This window comes from Solenopsis invicta, chromosome 2 (genome assembly GCF_016802725.1).
Source record: "Solenopsis invicta isolate M01_SB chromosome 2, UNIL_Sinv_3.0, whole genome shotgun sequence".
Taxonomy (NCBI): Eukaryota; Metazoa; Arthropoda; class Insecta; order Hymenoptera; family Formicidae; genus Solenopsis; species Solenopsis invicta.
Window position 1 is genome coordinate 24,860,371 of NC_052665.1, and position 16,560 is coordinate 24,876,930.

General features: G+C 37.5%; 1 protein-coding gene across 6 annotated transcripts in view; it reads right to left on the reverse strand.

Annotated features, from left to right (window-relative positions):
- The window catches only part of LOC105199499 (golgin subfamily A member 1), a 363,242-nt gene that overhangs the window by 253,792 nt on the left and 92,890 nt on the right, over nt 1-16,560 (reverse strand). For all 6 annotated transcript variants that reach the window (XR_005574121.1, XR_005574120.1, XM_039445718.1 and 3 more), the window contains exon 4: nt 14,459-14,587. Coding sequence is in view for 4 of the 6 variants with exons in the window: in XM_039445718.1 (XP_039301652.1) it covers nt 14,459-14,587 (129 nt within the window). In the remaining 2 variants the exon portion in view is untranslated. The remainder of the gene's footprint in view (nt 1-14,458; nt 14,588-16,560) is intronic.

Consider the following 16,560-nt stretch of genomic DNA (forward strand, 5'->3'; position numbering starts at 1 on the left):
TAGATAAACCAGAGGGCAAAGGGCTTGTAAGCAACGAAGACTTTAAACGGTAGGAAGAATTCAATAGATAAATTTAAGAAGAGGTAGAAAAGATCGACTTTATGATCAAGGTTATTTATGCGATCCAAGACAGGTCAATTGTGAGCTAGCAGATAAAAAAAGAAACCGTCCTGATCAAAGTTAGACTCGTCTCTTATGCAGATAGTGTGGGGTGGTACTCTATTGACAAAAAAATCGAGAGTCACCTCTATCAGGTCGTGGTTTAAAAGAAACGGAACTGCCTGCTGATGCCAAGATTTGACGAGGTTTGCGTCACTGACAAGACAGTGGTCGAGCTTAAAATGTGATAGCGGAGTGTGATACGTTTCTGTATAAGGTACTAAGTAGAGGTGATTAAAGGCAATGAAGTCAAGAAAAAAGTCGGTATCATGCGTGGACCAGTTGAGATCGATATTGAGATCGCCGAGTATGGCGGCAGCTGCAAAGGATGGGTGCAGTCTTTCAAATTCGGTTCTGAATATCGAGAGGTAACCTAATTTAGGGGGCTAATAGACTACTGCAAGAAGGAGAAGCTTGCACCTTGTCGGGGAGACTTTTAATAATAAGTACTCTGGCTGACCGCAGTACCCACCTGGAGACAACGCGAGGATTACGGATCCCGTGACGCACGAACACGCCCACGCCACCCTCTCCTTTCCCCTTTCTGTCCCTTCTAATAATTCGATAACCTAGAAGTTGAACCATAAAGTCGGGAATGTGAGGCTTGAGCCATGTTTTGGATAGTACAATGATGTCAAAAGTTTCGCAACCAAAAAAGTTAACGAATTCAGGCAGGTGGGGAAGGAGAGACTGGCAGATGACGTATACAATGCGAAGAGCTTGGTTGGAGCAGAAGAGAGCGATGGCCGAACCTCACTTGTGACGCTTCAAGGAAACCTTGGGGATAGCCCCACTATCCTCAGCAATCCTCGGTTGAACAGCTATCAATCGAATTCGTGGCAAAAGCGGTACCCCCCGCAGCCTGGTCCCCCCCCCCTCGTCCGCAAGAGGACTACGGTTTACGGAGTGTTACACGATGTTTTCTGTGTGTGAACAGACAATCGTCCAAGAGAGACTGTCGGGCGTGGGGGAGAAGCAGTCAGGGTAGAGAGATGCTCGCTACCGCGTTGTTGAATGGGCGAGGTGTTGGGGTGTCTTCTGACGAAGACATGTCCGCTCCGAACCCAGGCTCGGCTCAGACGTTTCTCACCGCCACAAAAACTCCACGGGTAGAGGACGGCAGACGTTCACTAATTTCGATGATTCCGGGCTGCAAACCCGGAACCGACGATCCGTCGAACACACCGTTCGCGCGCTTTCACCCCAGCAGGTGATTCCTGAACTCGATCGAGGCAAACTTGACTATTAAAGGGCGGGGACGGTCTCCCTTGGAGAGCCGGTATTCAAAAGCACGCGACGATATGATCGAGTCCGACCTCGACGCCCAGAGCGCGCGCTATTTTTATAATAATATCTTTTTGGTTTTCGGAAGGGCTCTCCTTTATTCCAAATAAAATCAATTCTGAGGTGCGCTTATCGCGCTCTAGAGCCTCGAGGCGGGACGCGAGTTTACTCAGCTCGATTTCCGCATTTCCAGATTTAGGTCCCGACTCAAGGGCAGCGACACGCGTCAAGCGCGTCGTGCTGTCCTTTCAGCTCAGTCAGGGACGAGGTAAGCGCCTGCGATGTAGCAATCAGCTTAGACTCAAGTGCCGCCAGCTGCAGAAAAATCGCCAAGAAATCCTGTAGTTGCGTTTTAATTGTGGGAAAATGTAGTTAAGCCTCAATGAAGGACATCTTCCTCAGTAAGCTGGCCACCATTTCCTTAACGGATTCTGCTTCAGACGTTAAAGGCGCCGCTGTTTTCCTTGGAGAGACCGCGCCAACCGCCCGTCTCGGGAGGGCGGTTTCTTTGCACACTACACAGTGCAAGATACCGGGTTGAGAGCTGCTGGTCGAGCCAGTATAAGCGGAGACGCACTCCTCGTGAAAATAGTGCTTAATCGTCCCGTCGCATTGTAGCAAATCTGTAGCCGAGATGAAGCGCTTACAAATCCCGCATGAAAGGGTCGGATCAGGATGTCCAAAAGAGAGAGAGAGAGAGAGGGGGGAGGGAGGGAGAGGGAGGGAGGGAGAGGGGGAGATAGAGAGGGGAAAGTGGGAAGAGGCGAGAGGGAGAGGGAGGGAGAGAGGCCTAAGTTGCCCAAAATTTTTATGTATATACAGGGTGTCCGTCCATAAATGTCCGAGCAAATATCTCGTAACTGGTTGAAGTTAGAAGAAAGTTTAATAAGGAAAATTTACATGGTTTTTAGTCGGCTACAAAATGCACGTAAAGAAATTTTTTTTACTAGTCACCTTTTTGAGTTATGAAGGTCAATGTAGGTTTTTTAAATGGGTACCTATAATTTTTTTTGCATATTTACATAGTAGAGGTAATTTTCAATCAAAATTATATTAGGAAAAAAATTGCTACGACGCATCGTTTACGAGATAATCGGCATGCAAAGTATTAAAGTAATAATTTGGATCGAGTATTGTTGAACAAATTTGGAATATCAAATAGGTTGAGAAAGTAAACATTGTTTTTTCATGAAATATTTATTAACAAATTAATTAAGAAATGGTTCGAAATTGTTACCATCATGATCGATACAGCATTCAACGCGTTTTATAATGTTTCTTATTGTTAACTGCAGCATTTCTGTTGTAATACTTTCAACAGCTCTAGTGATTTTATGTCGTAAATCTTCTTCATTTTCAGGAATAGTTGCATAAACAATATCCTTAATATACCCCCAACTTCTGTTGTAATACCACATCTCGAGCATATCACACTTTTCCGTAATTGTAAACATTGTTCTCACGCGCTCGTATGAAGTCTGTTATATCGAACAGGATCGCTGACCTTCAACTTTTCAAAATACACGACTGTTTGATTTGTAAATAAAGTATTTGTATAGCACGTAATATGAATTACAGGGTAGTATGAGTCTGTTAGTCAATCGTCTACATACGAGCGCGTGAGAACAATGTTTACAATTACGGAAAAGTGTGATATGCTCGAGATCTGGTATTTAAGTATGCGTAATGAAAATGAAGCACGATTACTTTATCAACAAAAATATCCAGAACGAAGAATACCAAATAATCGTACATTTCGACGAATTGAAGATCAATTGCGTCAAACAGGATCGCTAACAAGACAACGACGTACAATCAAAACAGATGAAGAAAAAGAGACAAGTGTGCTATTAAGTTTTATTGAAAACAGACGTACATCCACAAGAACAGTAGCACGTAATTTAGAATTATCGAAAAGTTACGTACACGCTGTACTAAAAAAATTCAAATTCAAACCGTTTCGTGATAATTTTGTACAAGCTTTACATGAAGGAGATGCAGATCGCCGATTAATGTTCTGCCACTGGCTTCGAGTTAATTATCGCACTGACTTTGGTTTTCTTAATAAAATATTATGGTCTGATGAATCTTGTTTTTCCAATTGTGGTATGGAAAATCGACATAACGTGCATACTTGGTCCGATGTGAATCCACATGCGAAAAGAGATAAAGGTTTCCAACGCAGATTTTCGGTGAACGTATGGTGCGGAATCATCGGAACAAAAATTATTGGACCTTTCTTTTTCCATGGTCATCTTAATGGTGACAAATACTTGGAATTCTTGCAAACAACTTTCTCAGATTATTTACGCGATCTTCCATTATCAGTTTTTCGAAATATTATTTTTCAACAAGATGGTGCTCCAGCACACAATACACGTGCTGTAATTAACTTTTTAAATAATAGATTTTCTAATTGTTGGATGGGTACTAATGGTCCTGTACGATGGCCACCGAGATCTCCGGACTTCACACCTTGCGATTTTTTCCTTTGGGGGTATATTAAGGATATTGTTTATGTAACTATTCCTGAAAATGAAGAAGATTTACGACATAAAATCACTAGAGCTGTTGAAAGTATTACAACAGAAATGCTGCAGTTAACAATAAGAAACATTATAAAACGCGTTGAATGCTGTATCGATCATGATGGTAACAATTTCGAACCATTTCTTAATTAATTTGTTAATAAATATTTCATGAAAAAACAATGTTTACTTTCTCAACCTATTTGATATTCCAAATTTGTTCAACAATACTCGATCCAAATTATTACTTTAATACTTTGCATGCCGATTATCTCGTAAACGATGCGTCGTAGCAATTTTTTTCCTAATATAATTTTGATTGAAAATTACCTCTACTATGTAAATATGCAAAAAAAATTATAGGTACCCATTTAAAAAACCTACATTGACCTTCATAACTCAAAAAGGTGACTAGTAAAAAAAATTTCTTTACGTGCATTTTGTAGCCGACTAAAAACCATGTAAATTTTCCTTATTAAACTTTCTTCTAACTTCAACCAGTTACGAGATATTTGCTCGGACATTTATGGACGGACACCCTGTAGAGTAGAAATGCAATGAAAAAGCAAAATTGCGACGAAACCGGAGATCCCGGGCGTGCATGCGTGCATGTATGTTTAGGTTGTATATTTAGGTGTATGTGTAGGTTAAGATATGGATAAATTAGTTATAAGATAAGTAAATAAAATTAAGTTAGACTAGAGTTATTGTAAACAAGATTTGTAGCCTTAAAAGAAACAAATACATTTCTATCTAATCTAATTTAATCTATTAAATTGCCTGCGCTTTGATGATAAGAGTGTTCGAGAAGAGAGGAAGAAAGATAACCTTGCTGTGCTTATTTCTAACATATTTGATAAATTTATAATTTTCAGAATAATTATACTTAACATTTTAGCCAATTTCGGTGTTATCTTGAATATATCGAGATACACCTGATAAGCGTTGCTATGTATCAGACAATTGCGAGCGATCAACGGCTGTAAGATTCAGATTTAATAAAATTGCGTAGCTGAACGGACGCATAATAAATATTCTTACGTTTTTCCTACATTTTATTCAGAAGTAGGATAAGAGCTTACGCGCCGACGAGATTTAAGCCCGCATTATGCACGTTTATGTACGTTTACGTTTAAAGTCGCGCTAGTGAGTAATTATTAGTGATGGAAAGTGAAAAGTTTACGGTCTCACAACTTAAGGAAGTGCTACGGCAGCTTGGTCTTCCGCTTAAAAGTAACAAGCAAGATTTGCTGAAAAGATTCTACAAATATGATCCTGCGGGGACGTGGCAGCTGATGGCTAAAAATATTCCTGCGGAAGGAACATCGGCAACAGAAACGTCGACGGAAATGGACGGCATAGCAACGCAACAACAAGACGAGGAAAATTTAGAGACCCGGACGGAAAAAGAAACGTTACGACAAAAGGAGTTTGAAAGTATGAGACAAGAACGAGATCTTATGAGGCGAGAATTAGAAATTTTGCGTCAGGAAAGAGAAGATACTGAAAACCCGCAACCCTTAGCGTCGCCTTCTATGATCGTGAGTCAAGGCTAGATGACGCGTCCGCAGCCGCAGCCTAAAGCCTTAAATGAGCTTTTAAGCGAATTTTTAGGCTCTGGGGATACATTTCCCATTTAGAAAAGACAAGTTGATTTGATCCAAGCGACGTATCAACTTGATGACGAAACGGCGCAAATTCTCATTAGAATGCGTCTAAAAGAAAAGACGATGCGATGGTTTCACTCGAAACCAGAGCACTTAAAGATACCGGTGAATGAGTTGATCGAAAAATGCAGAATTTGTTCGACCATCGTCCCTCAAAAAGAAGTTACGAAAGCGTTTTGAGAAAAGAATCTGGCGCTACGACAAGACCTTCAGCAATTATTTTTATGAGAAGACGATTTTGGCGAATAAAATCCCTGTCAATGAAGACAAGCTCACCGACTTCATAATTGACGGAATTCCGGACGAAATTACACGTAACCAAGTGCGTATTCAAAGATTTAAGAAGAAGGAAGATCTACTTAAGATGTTCGAGAAAATCATGAATCGTGTATCACACAAAAGTTCTGCACAGAACAGTAGCAACATTCCTGTGAATAAAAATGAGAGCAGGCGCATAACGAAGTCTTCAACGTCGAGTCAGAAAGCAGCTGGAGGCAGCAAGAAAGGCAAGTGTTGCAACCATACAGGACACATCGCAAAAAAATTGTGAGAAGCCGAAGAGAGAAAGAGGATCTTGCTTCGAGTGCGGAGCGACTGACCACAAGCTACGAGACTGCCCGCACAGAAAAAAAACAACAGCAAGATTTAGAGCACCGGCACAGGCGGAAGCGAAGTTGCAGATCTCCAACCTCGAAGAACAAAAGCGAAGCGACAACGAATTCGTCGATATCATCGAATTTGAGATAAGTGAAAACGAGTTGGAGTACAACCGAAAATGTAATTCGCAATTAGATACTGCGAGTCCAATAAGCTTTGTGAAATCAAAACTAGTTCCGTTAGATTTAGTTTGTAATATTTCGGACGGTCGATACAGGGGAATAAACGGGTCGGCGTTAGAGATTTTGGGACAGATTGAGGTAAATATTCTCGGAGAGAAGTTTAACGCGAATAAAGTGTTGTTGCGAGTAGTTCCGGATAGCGCAATAAAATGTGACATGATACTGGGTAGAGATGCTATTAAATTGTTGGGCCTTACGTTGGTCAAACAAAAAGAGAAACGCGAAGACGCAATTTCAGAAATACTTAATATTGACGAAAGCGAATAGATAGGCAAATGGATGAGCTTGACAAATTAAATATAAGTCCCGGAATAACGAGTGAAACGCGAAATAGATTTATGAAGAATTTTCGTGAGGGATATGTACAGGCGGAAAAACCGACCGAACCTAAGCCTAAGCACAAAGCCAAAATTAAACTGTTTATAAAAGAAACACAACCTTTTCATTTTAAATCTGCTGGAATGTCTTATGAAGAGAAAAGTCGGTTACGTGAAATGTTAGACGATTTGTTGGAGCGAAAAGTTATTCGTACGGGAAGTTCAAAATATGCATCAAGAATAGTGCTAGTTAAAAAGAAAAATGGGAAAACGCAATTATGTGTCGACTATCGAACTTTAAATAAAATCACGGGAGACAATTATCCGCGAGAGACAATTACCCGCTTCCGGTGATCGAGGATCAAATTAACACGTTGCATGGTAAAAGATTTTTCACGTCCTTAGATCTTAAGGACGGTTTCCATCATGTTTTTGGAGCTAAAGATAGTATTAATACCGCGTTCATAACGCCATTTGGGCAATATGAATATTTAAAGATGCCTTTTTGAAAAATGTTCCCGCGAGATTTCAGCGTTACGTAAACAAAGTTTTTAGCAATTTGATTAAGAGCGGGAACGTAATTGTTTATATGGACGATTTTCTGATAGCGACTGATACTTTAGAAAAACATTTTGAGATGTTTTCCTTAACAAAGTTTTTCGAACAATTTTAACCCAAAATTGTCTTGAATTGCGTTTAGAAAAATGTCGGTTTTGTTACAAACAAATTAAATTTTTGGGCTATATTATTTCAAAAAAGGTGTATGATCGAGCGAAAGCGGAATCGACGCGGTGAAGAATTTTCCGACCCCCAAAAATGTACACGACGTGCAAAGGTTTCTCGGATTAAGTTCGTATTTTAAGAAATTTATTGAAAATTACGCGTCGATATCCGGACCTTTGTATGAGCTCTTGAAGAAGACTGCAATATTTGAGTTTGGTCAACGACAGTTTGATGCGTTTGAAACGTTGAAAAGAAAATTAATTGAAGCTTCGATTTTATCAATTTATAGTCTTGATGATCCGACTGAGCTGCATTGCGATGCAAGCTCACAAAGTTACGGCGCGGTGCTTTTACAAAGAAAAACGGACAAACGTTTTCATCCGATCTTTTATTTTTTCAAAAGAACGGAAGTAAAGGAGCGTTATCATAATTGCGAGCTTGAGACTCTAGCGATCATCTACGCATTAAAGCGGTTCAGTATTTATCTGCAAGGCATACCATTCAAAATAGTCACGGATTGTAACGTTCTTGTTATGACTTTAAATAAAAAAGACATAAATCCACGAATCGCGAAGTGGGCGTTAGAATTACAGAATTTTGATAATAGTACCGAACATAGACCTGGAAAAAGAATGGCGCATGTCGACAGGCTCAGTCGAACGAATAGCGTTTTGGTAGTTGAAGATAACACTTTTGAATTTAATTTAACGGTGTGTCAAGCGCAAGACACAAAGATTAAGGAATTAAGAACACGACTTGAACGGGAGCAAAATGGTCTATTTAAAATGCGAAACGGAATCGTTTATAGAAAAGGAAAAGACAAACTCATGTTTTATGTGCTTCACTCGATGGAGCAGGAATTATTACAAAAATATAATAATGAGTTTGGTCATTTCGGTGTAGATAAGACGTACGCGTTACTTCGGGAAAGTTACTGGTTTCCCGAGATGAAAGCGAAGATTCAAGCACACATTCAAAATTGTATAAAATGCATTTCGTTTTCGAAAACCGGGTAAAGTAGAGGGGTTTATTCATAGTATTTGTAACGACCTGGCTTTTCCGCGCACGGGGCGGCGTGAGTTCGGCGAACGAGGACGCGGACTGAGGTCGCCAAGAGAACTAGACTTGTGATGGTGGAAAACTAAGCGAGTCTTTATTTCGCGTCTGGTCGGTATATTACAAGAGCGTAGCGTTCTGGCCATGGCGCGCGGACGGATGGATGACGGTGACGCTCGGACGGACGTAACAAAGCTTAGAATTTACGCGCGGACGGACAAACAGAATCAGAACGCGCGGACGGAAAGACGGTACATATACGCGAGATTCGGAACGGTCGGATTTAAACGCGGTATCTTACAACGGTGTTTATTTACAGGTGCGCGGGATTCCGAGCCGAGATTCTCGGAATTCGGAATCCCTGTTGACGCACTGGTGCCGTGGCCTTGCCGAAGGCCGCGGCCACGGCCGGAGACGGCGCGCGCGCTGTACTTCGGCCCGATCGCGACGCGCTGCGGTTAATACCGCGATGTTCGGCGGTGGTAATCGACTCACGCCAAGATCTTTTGATGGAGGCGCGGAACTCCACACCCCGAGTCTTGAGTCAATACCGAGACAGGACGGCGGATCGGGAAAGTGCTGACTACCAGGATCTCCTGGTTGAGCTCAAGATGGACTTGAGCCCGTGAACCGGCGGTCTAGGAAAGCGGATGGCTCGTGTCAAGATCGCTTGACTGAAGCTAAGGCACTTAACTCCGTTGAGCACTCGGGATAGACTTCTTTCTCGGACGGGAGATCGGACGGAGAAGAAGAAGCCTCGACTGTAGGAGTGGTGGCGCTTATATACTCGAGTCTCGAGGGCAGGGACGGTGCGGAGGTACGGAACGGTACGGTATCGGTGGGGGGATCCCTGCCGCTCGAGATCGGTCCAGCGGCCGCCACTCCGGTCGAGCGCGTGCGCGCGGAGATCTGTCGACGCGCGGATGCGTATATACGCCGGTGTTATAGTTCTTATTGGCGCTGTGCGCCGTGTTTTCGCTGTCCGGCGATTGTTCGGCTGGACAGCCCGGAACGGTGGACGGTCCGAGGGGGGCGCGGAAAGGCGGTTTGTTACATATTCCAAAGGAAAATATACCATTTGAAACGATTCATATAGACCATTTTGGCCCCGTTAATCAAACTGATACAAAAAGAAATATATATTGTTAATTGTCGATGCGTTTACAAAATATGTTAAATTATTTGCGGTCAAAACGACTACGACACGCGAAACTTTAGGATGCCTTAAGGAATATTTTAAAAATTATAGTAGACCGAAAATTAGTCCGATAGAGGTACGAGCATAACCTCGAAGGATTTTGATGAATTCATGTTAGAAATAAATATTAAGCATGTTAAAATCGCTACGGGGTCCCCTCAGGTTAACGAGCAGGTAAAACGTTATAATCGTATGTCAACTCCGATGTTAGGAAAATTGTATACAGGAAAAGATTGGCATAAATGTATGGGCGAAATAAAGTTTGCAATAAACAACACAATAAACAGAGCAACGGGAAAGACGCCTAGCGAATTGTTATTTGGAATAAAACAACGAGGACATGTTGTCGATGCTCTAAAAGAATTTATTCTTGAACAAAATGAAAAAGAAAATAGAGATTTAGAGGAAATTAGAGACGAGGCGGCGAAAAAAGATCGAAAAAGTGCAAGTAGGAAACAAACACTATATTAATTGCAAAGGAAGGCCGCACGTGAATATGCGGAAGGCGATCTTGTCATGGTTAAAAACTTTGAAAAGGTAGGTGAAAAATTATCTCCGGCTTATAGAGGGCCTTATCAAGTTATGAAATGTTTAAAAAAAGATCGTTACGTAGTCGCGGACATCAAAGGATGTCAAATCTCGCAAAAGCCATACAAAGGAACTTGGGAAGTCGCGAACATGAGGTCTTGGCGATGCGAAAAATTATGCGAATCAGAAGATCCCGATACGGATCAATACAGCGAATTCAAAAACATGTAATATTTTATGAAAGAAGCCTGTAATTTAGTTTAAGCATTAATTTATTTGAAATGTATGACTTTATAATTTTAGATTTAAGTTCTAATTATTCAAAAGAATATTGCGATAATCTAAGTTATTTTTGTGTAATATTCAAGTTACCACGGCCGAGGACGGCCTAATGTCAGGCTGGCCAAACTTTAGCTAATTTCGGTGTTATCTCGAATATATCGAGATACATCTGATAAGCGTTGCTATGTATCAGACAATTGCGAGCGATCAACGGCTGTAAGATTCAGATTTAATAAACTTGCGTAGTTGAACGGACGCATAATAAATATTCTTACGTTTTTCCTACAACATCAAGCTGTTTGCATCGATGAAATGCTAGTTGGCTTTAGAAGGTGTAAATTTAAAATATACCGAAAAAAACCTAATAAATACAGTTTGAAATTGCTTATAATGAATGATGTGCAGACATCATATGTATACAATGAATACATTTACTGTGGGGTTCCGATGGGATAATTCTCAAATACTGAGAAAAAATAAAGTGTACCAAGTCAATCAGTGCTATGATTAATGCAACCTATTCTAAATTCTCATAGAAATGTAACAGCCAACGGTTTTCAAACGTTGAACTGACTCAAGAGTTATAGAAAACAGGACTAACATATGTTAGAATTATGAAAAAAAAGTTGGAAATCACGAAGAAAACTTAAGGCTTAAAGATAACATTATTTCTCTAAAAAACAGTCCTTTTCAGTTAACCTTCTTTTAAGCCTTTTAACTTAAAAAGTACAACGAAAAACAATTTCATAAGCGACAAGAATATGTAATGAAAAATGAGGGTTTTCATTAAAAAATTTAAGGTGACCTTCATATGACATTCAAACGATTATCCAACGTCAAACCAATTAACGTCTCTTTCCAAATCATACAGTTTTCATCTTTCTCTAAAATGTATTGTTTAAGAAATATGTCAATTTAAATAGGACATCTTGTATATAGTCAAATGTCACGTCATTATTATGTGAATTTGACTCGTGCACTGTTTAGAAATGTATAGCCTTGCATTTTCATGTAGCGATCGAGTGGCCAAAATGCAAGACTAGATCGGGAGGTAGTATTCGGATGGCAACATCTTAAATTTGTATTCGTTTAAATACTACAAAAATTTTCCCTCTTCAGTTAGAATTATAAATAAATTAAATTTAAAAGACATATTTTATATTTATTTAAATAAATCTTGTTTTTCTTTCCTTTCGCTCTTCCAAGATCTTGCACAGAATCCATTCTCAGGTCAAAGAGATTAACTTCATTGATCTAAAATAAGAATCAGTGATTATACTGACCATGTATATATTAACCATTTTATCGAAAGTTGACCCGTATCTGAGACCTACTGAAATGCGTTTGCCCTAGTAAGGTACGCTACCTAGATTGACTTATTGAATTTGGAAATGTCCTATATTTCTTTTATCTTTCTTCTAATAAACCTCGAGATTTGGACGTAACAATAAGTAGAAAAGATAGAGTTTTAAATCTGTGTTTTAATTTTAACGAATTCTCTACGATACTTTGTTTCGATATTACATAAAATCAAAAATTGTTATTTCTATTTCATTTTTATTAGACTTTGAAGTGCTGTAGAGTTTGATAAAATATCATTAGATAAATTTTAACTTGAAGATATTTTAAAGACTTTTAGATTTTCTAAGCTTAAAAATGCTTTTCAAAAAATAATACGATTTTTTCATAACATTATCAAATTTTTTGTAAAAAAATTTATTTTTACATATAATATTCTTTAAATTTAAAACTAAAAAATTTATTTAAAAAAAGTCAAAAAAAATTAAATTACAATATAATATGTTTAATTCATATAAACTGTACAAAATTTGTTAAAGATTTTTTATACCTACTTAACTTTTCATAAAATGTGAAAAAATCGCAAACGTTTGTAGATAAATCGCATGAGTATTGGTACTTAGTTTGCTCTGTCAAATTGAATGAAAAAGAATATATCATATGCATGTGTATTTGTAACAATCCTGCTTCACGTACGGGCGGTATTATAACAAAGGCGAGAACGTGAAAAATCGCCAGGAGAGAATTAAGTGCAAACTCGGTTTTAGAAGAGAAAACATATATGTAAGATTTATTGTAAATAAATGGCGACGTAATACACAAGAGGATAACGCGGAATTACAGAAAAAATATAAAAAACGGACGCTATAACGAACGGGAATCGCACGGACAATTCGCGGACCTAGATATATAATCAGAGCTTTAAATCTGGGCAATAGAACAGGTGCCTATGGCACGGCTAGCAACGTCATACGCATGTACTGGTACGTTCGCGATGTTCGGCGATCAACTGAGAGACTGTAAATAGCCTCGACGACCGAGCGCTTGTAAGCCGGACGGGCGCGAGACGCGTGGCGGTTAATACCGCTTATGTTTCCAGCGGGTGGCAACGTCCGCGCCAAGAGCACTTGGTAGAGGCGCGGAATCCCCGCACCCCTTATGGAGCGTTGCCGAGAGCAGGAGTCGGACCTAGATTTCTATCGAGCAAGCAAAATCGCTTGCCTGATCCCAAGTTCGCTTGAACCCGTGATACTCGGAGAAAAGCAGGAGAGGAGCGGTCGGCGAAAAGTACTTCGCGGAAGCCAAGGCGCTTGACTCCGTTTCTGGACCTGGAAGGCTTCTCTTGGTTGGAACGGGTCAGGAGAAGAGAGCACCGACTTTCGCGATCGGCCGGCTTATATATCCGATTCTCGAGAGGTCGGAGGCGCTCGGGGAGACGTCGGCTCCTGTCGGCGGCTAGCATCCCCGCCACTCGAGACCGTGGCAGTTTGTATGTGTTTGGCGCGGTGCCGGCGGGCGCGCGAGCGCGTCGGTATACCGGGAGCAACCGCATACAGTTGTACTGGCCGACGATAGTCGCACGTTAGAAGCGCCTTTCTATGCTCTTTGTTACATTATATAATTATAACTAAAGTATATAAATTATTTTAACAAAATGCTATTTAATTTATGCAATGGATTAAAAAAATTTTTCAAATGCAGTATTTCTTGCAGCAGAAATATAAAGATAGTTAAATATAAATATAATTCCAAATACTTATAAATATAATTAAACGAATAATTACATATATTACAAGTCAAAAGTTTGGAAATGGTTGCAAATTTCTTTCATTTCATGAAAATTTCTTATAAAAAGTTTTAAAAAAACATAGAAAAAATATTGAATCAAACACATATAGTATAGTAATATTTCCTATTTTTCTTTTTTTTCTGTTTTTTAATTTTGAAGTTAAAATACATTTATAAAAAATAAGTTTCTATGCAAAAAATTTGATATTGCAACAAATCATCATCCAATATTCTTAAAAAAGAATTTTAAAGCTTAAAAAGTCTATTTTACCATGTTTTTATATTAAATTTTGTATAATAATATTTCATCAAGATTCAAAATAAAACAAAAATGCTTAAAACATTTCTTGATTTTATGTATTTTCATGACCGACTGCTTACAACCAAAGGTTGGTAAAAATGAAGGTAGAATACGTTTAACAAAAGCGAATCTATTATTAATAAAAATCTCTGAAACTATAATATGTATTCTTATCAAATTTTGGCTATAAACTTTTTATAAGAACATTATATCATAAAAGCAAAATTAAAACACAAACTTAAAGTTGCATTTTTCTTTTTAAAATATTGTTTGAAAAATTCTCTACTATTTCTCTCACCGAGATATTTAATTTTTCATGAGATTAAAAAAAATATAAATATCATAATTATCTAAATAATACCACATAATTAATCAATTAATAAAAGTAAAAAATAAGTTTTTACTATATATATGTAAGAAAAATTAAGCTAATAATAAATAAATAAGAATAAGTTTAAACAAATAAGAATTTTCAACTAATTTACTTACTTGTACATTGTTTAACTCATCTTCATATCGTCTAAGACGGGAAACTTCTGTCTTCAGATTTTCTATTTCTGCTGTGGCAATTTTCAAATGATGCGTTTTTTCTCCTACTTCCTGTTCTTTGGTTAATAACTGGAAAAAATCATCATAAATTTAATCTAATTTTAATTAAATATAAATTAGTTTTAATTAATTAAATATAGCATTAAGTATAGAAATTACCATTATACAATTCTTTATTGTAAAAATTAATGCAATTAAAAAGCAAACAATTTCTTATATAAAAATAAATTTAAAATACAGTTTTGTTACTTCATGCGTTTGTTACTTTAAATTTAAAACCTTAAAAATTAGTAGATCATTCTAAAGAACTTCTACTTTTATTAGAGGTTTTGGGCTATTCGCGTCCAGTCATCAATCATATATAAATTTGTAGATAATAATGGTAGCATTAAAGAAAAAAATAGGTTTAGATCTTTAAACCCTCGCCGAAAGTAGTTGTGGCCTTATGGAGTCATTTTATTCGTTTGGTGGCTCATTATCAGAGCTGTCCAATACATAGACTTAGAAAATTATAGACCAAGCATAAACTGCTATCTTAGACAAGGGAGGGTGTGATAATCGACGTAAGGGGCAAACCGGCCATAGGATTAATTCAGTTAGACTCGGAAATATTCGGCTCGTTTACGCTTACGTGAAGCAGAGTTTGTCCTAAGCTTCTCCTTATCGCGTTTATCACTATCCCCGCAAGCTTACGGTCAGGTGTGGTCCTATACGACAAATATTACGTTCTGCTATAATATAACCTATTTTTTCTTTAATGCTACCATTATTATCTACAAAATTATATGATTACTAAATGGGCGCGGATAGCCCAAGATAGGCAAAGTTTTGTAGATTTTAATGACATTACATCATATACAAATATAGTTAAATACTATCGTTTCAACGATGATTATAAATACCAATTAATATGTACTATTAATAGTACATATTAATAGAACGGACTTTTTGATAGATATGGCTGAAAATAACAACTATTCTTATTTTCAAACATCTAAAGTAGAATTTTCTTTTTTTATGAACATCAATTATTATCTTATCAATTATTTTTATCAATTCTTATCAATCTTATTAATAAAAACATAATTTTAAAAGTATTCATCAAATATTTAGTTATTTTTGTAAAATAAAGATATATTTGTTATAATATTTTGTTCCAAGCTATTATTGACGGCTTTTGAGTTTTAGTTCTAATAATAATGTTATTTAATATTTAACTTAAAGTTTACTATGACAAACAAATAAAACGAAATTTTTGTGATAGAAACCAAAAACACAAATATTTTACATGTTGCTTTTACAGTTAATAAAGTTCGTACTTTTTCATGAACATTGTCAGTACATGTAAATGATGCATTACAATAAATGCATTCATTTATAAATAATTATTAAGTGTATGCAAAAATTTTATTATAGTTCTTTTTTTAGCCTTCTAATATAATTATGTTTTTAATGAAAATATTTTCTCGCCGTTTTGTAAAGTTAGTATTAAACTTTCTAAAATGCTATTCATTATAATTTGATAGTGTACCATTACATTAAAAATAACAGTTGATACACTGAACAACAAAAAACTTTATATTCGACACTGCATTTGATATGAAGCAAAAAAAAATACTGTTAAAGCTTGTGAATCTATTTGTTCTGTTCCTAAGGAAAATATTGTGTCCTTCAATATGTGCAGTTATTGATTTCATCGTTTTAAACACGGTAATTTTGACGCAAATAATCCACGTTCTGGAACGCTCGAGGCCAATTTGGAAATTTTTTGGAAGTTGTTGAATAAAAACCCCCTAAACATAAATACACAAGATTTGCAGACAAGCTCGGAGATGATCAAGTAACAGTTTGAAGGTGACTGCATAAATTGGGAAAAATTCAAAGGCTTAGGAAATAGGTGCCGAATGAATTGTCGCAGAAAGCATTATTCATCGATTGAGTATGTGCGTTTTATTGCTTTTCAGGCATCACAAAAAAAGAAAATGTTGGTGAAAAATAATTACTTGCGATAAAAAGTAGATATGTATGATAAACTTAAATAC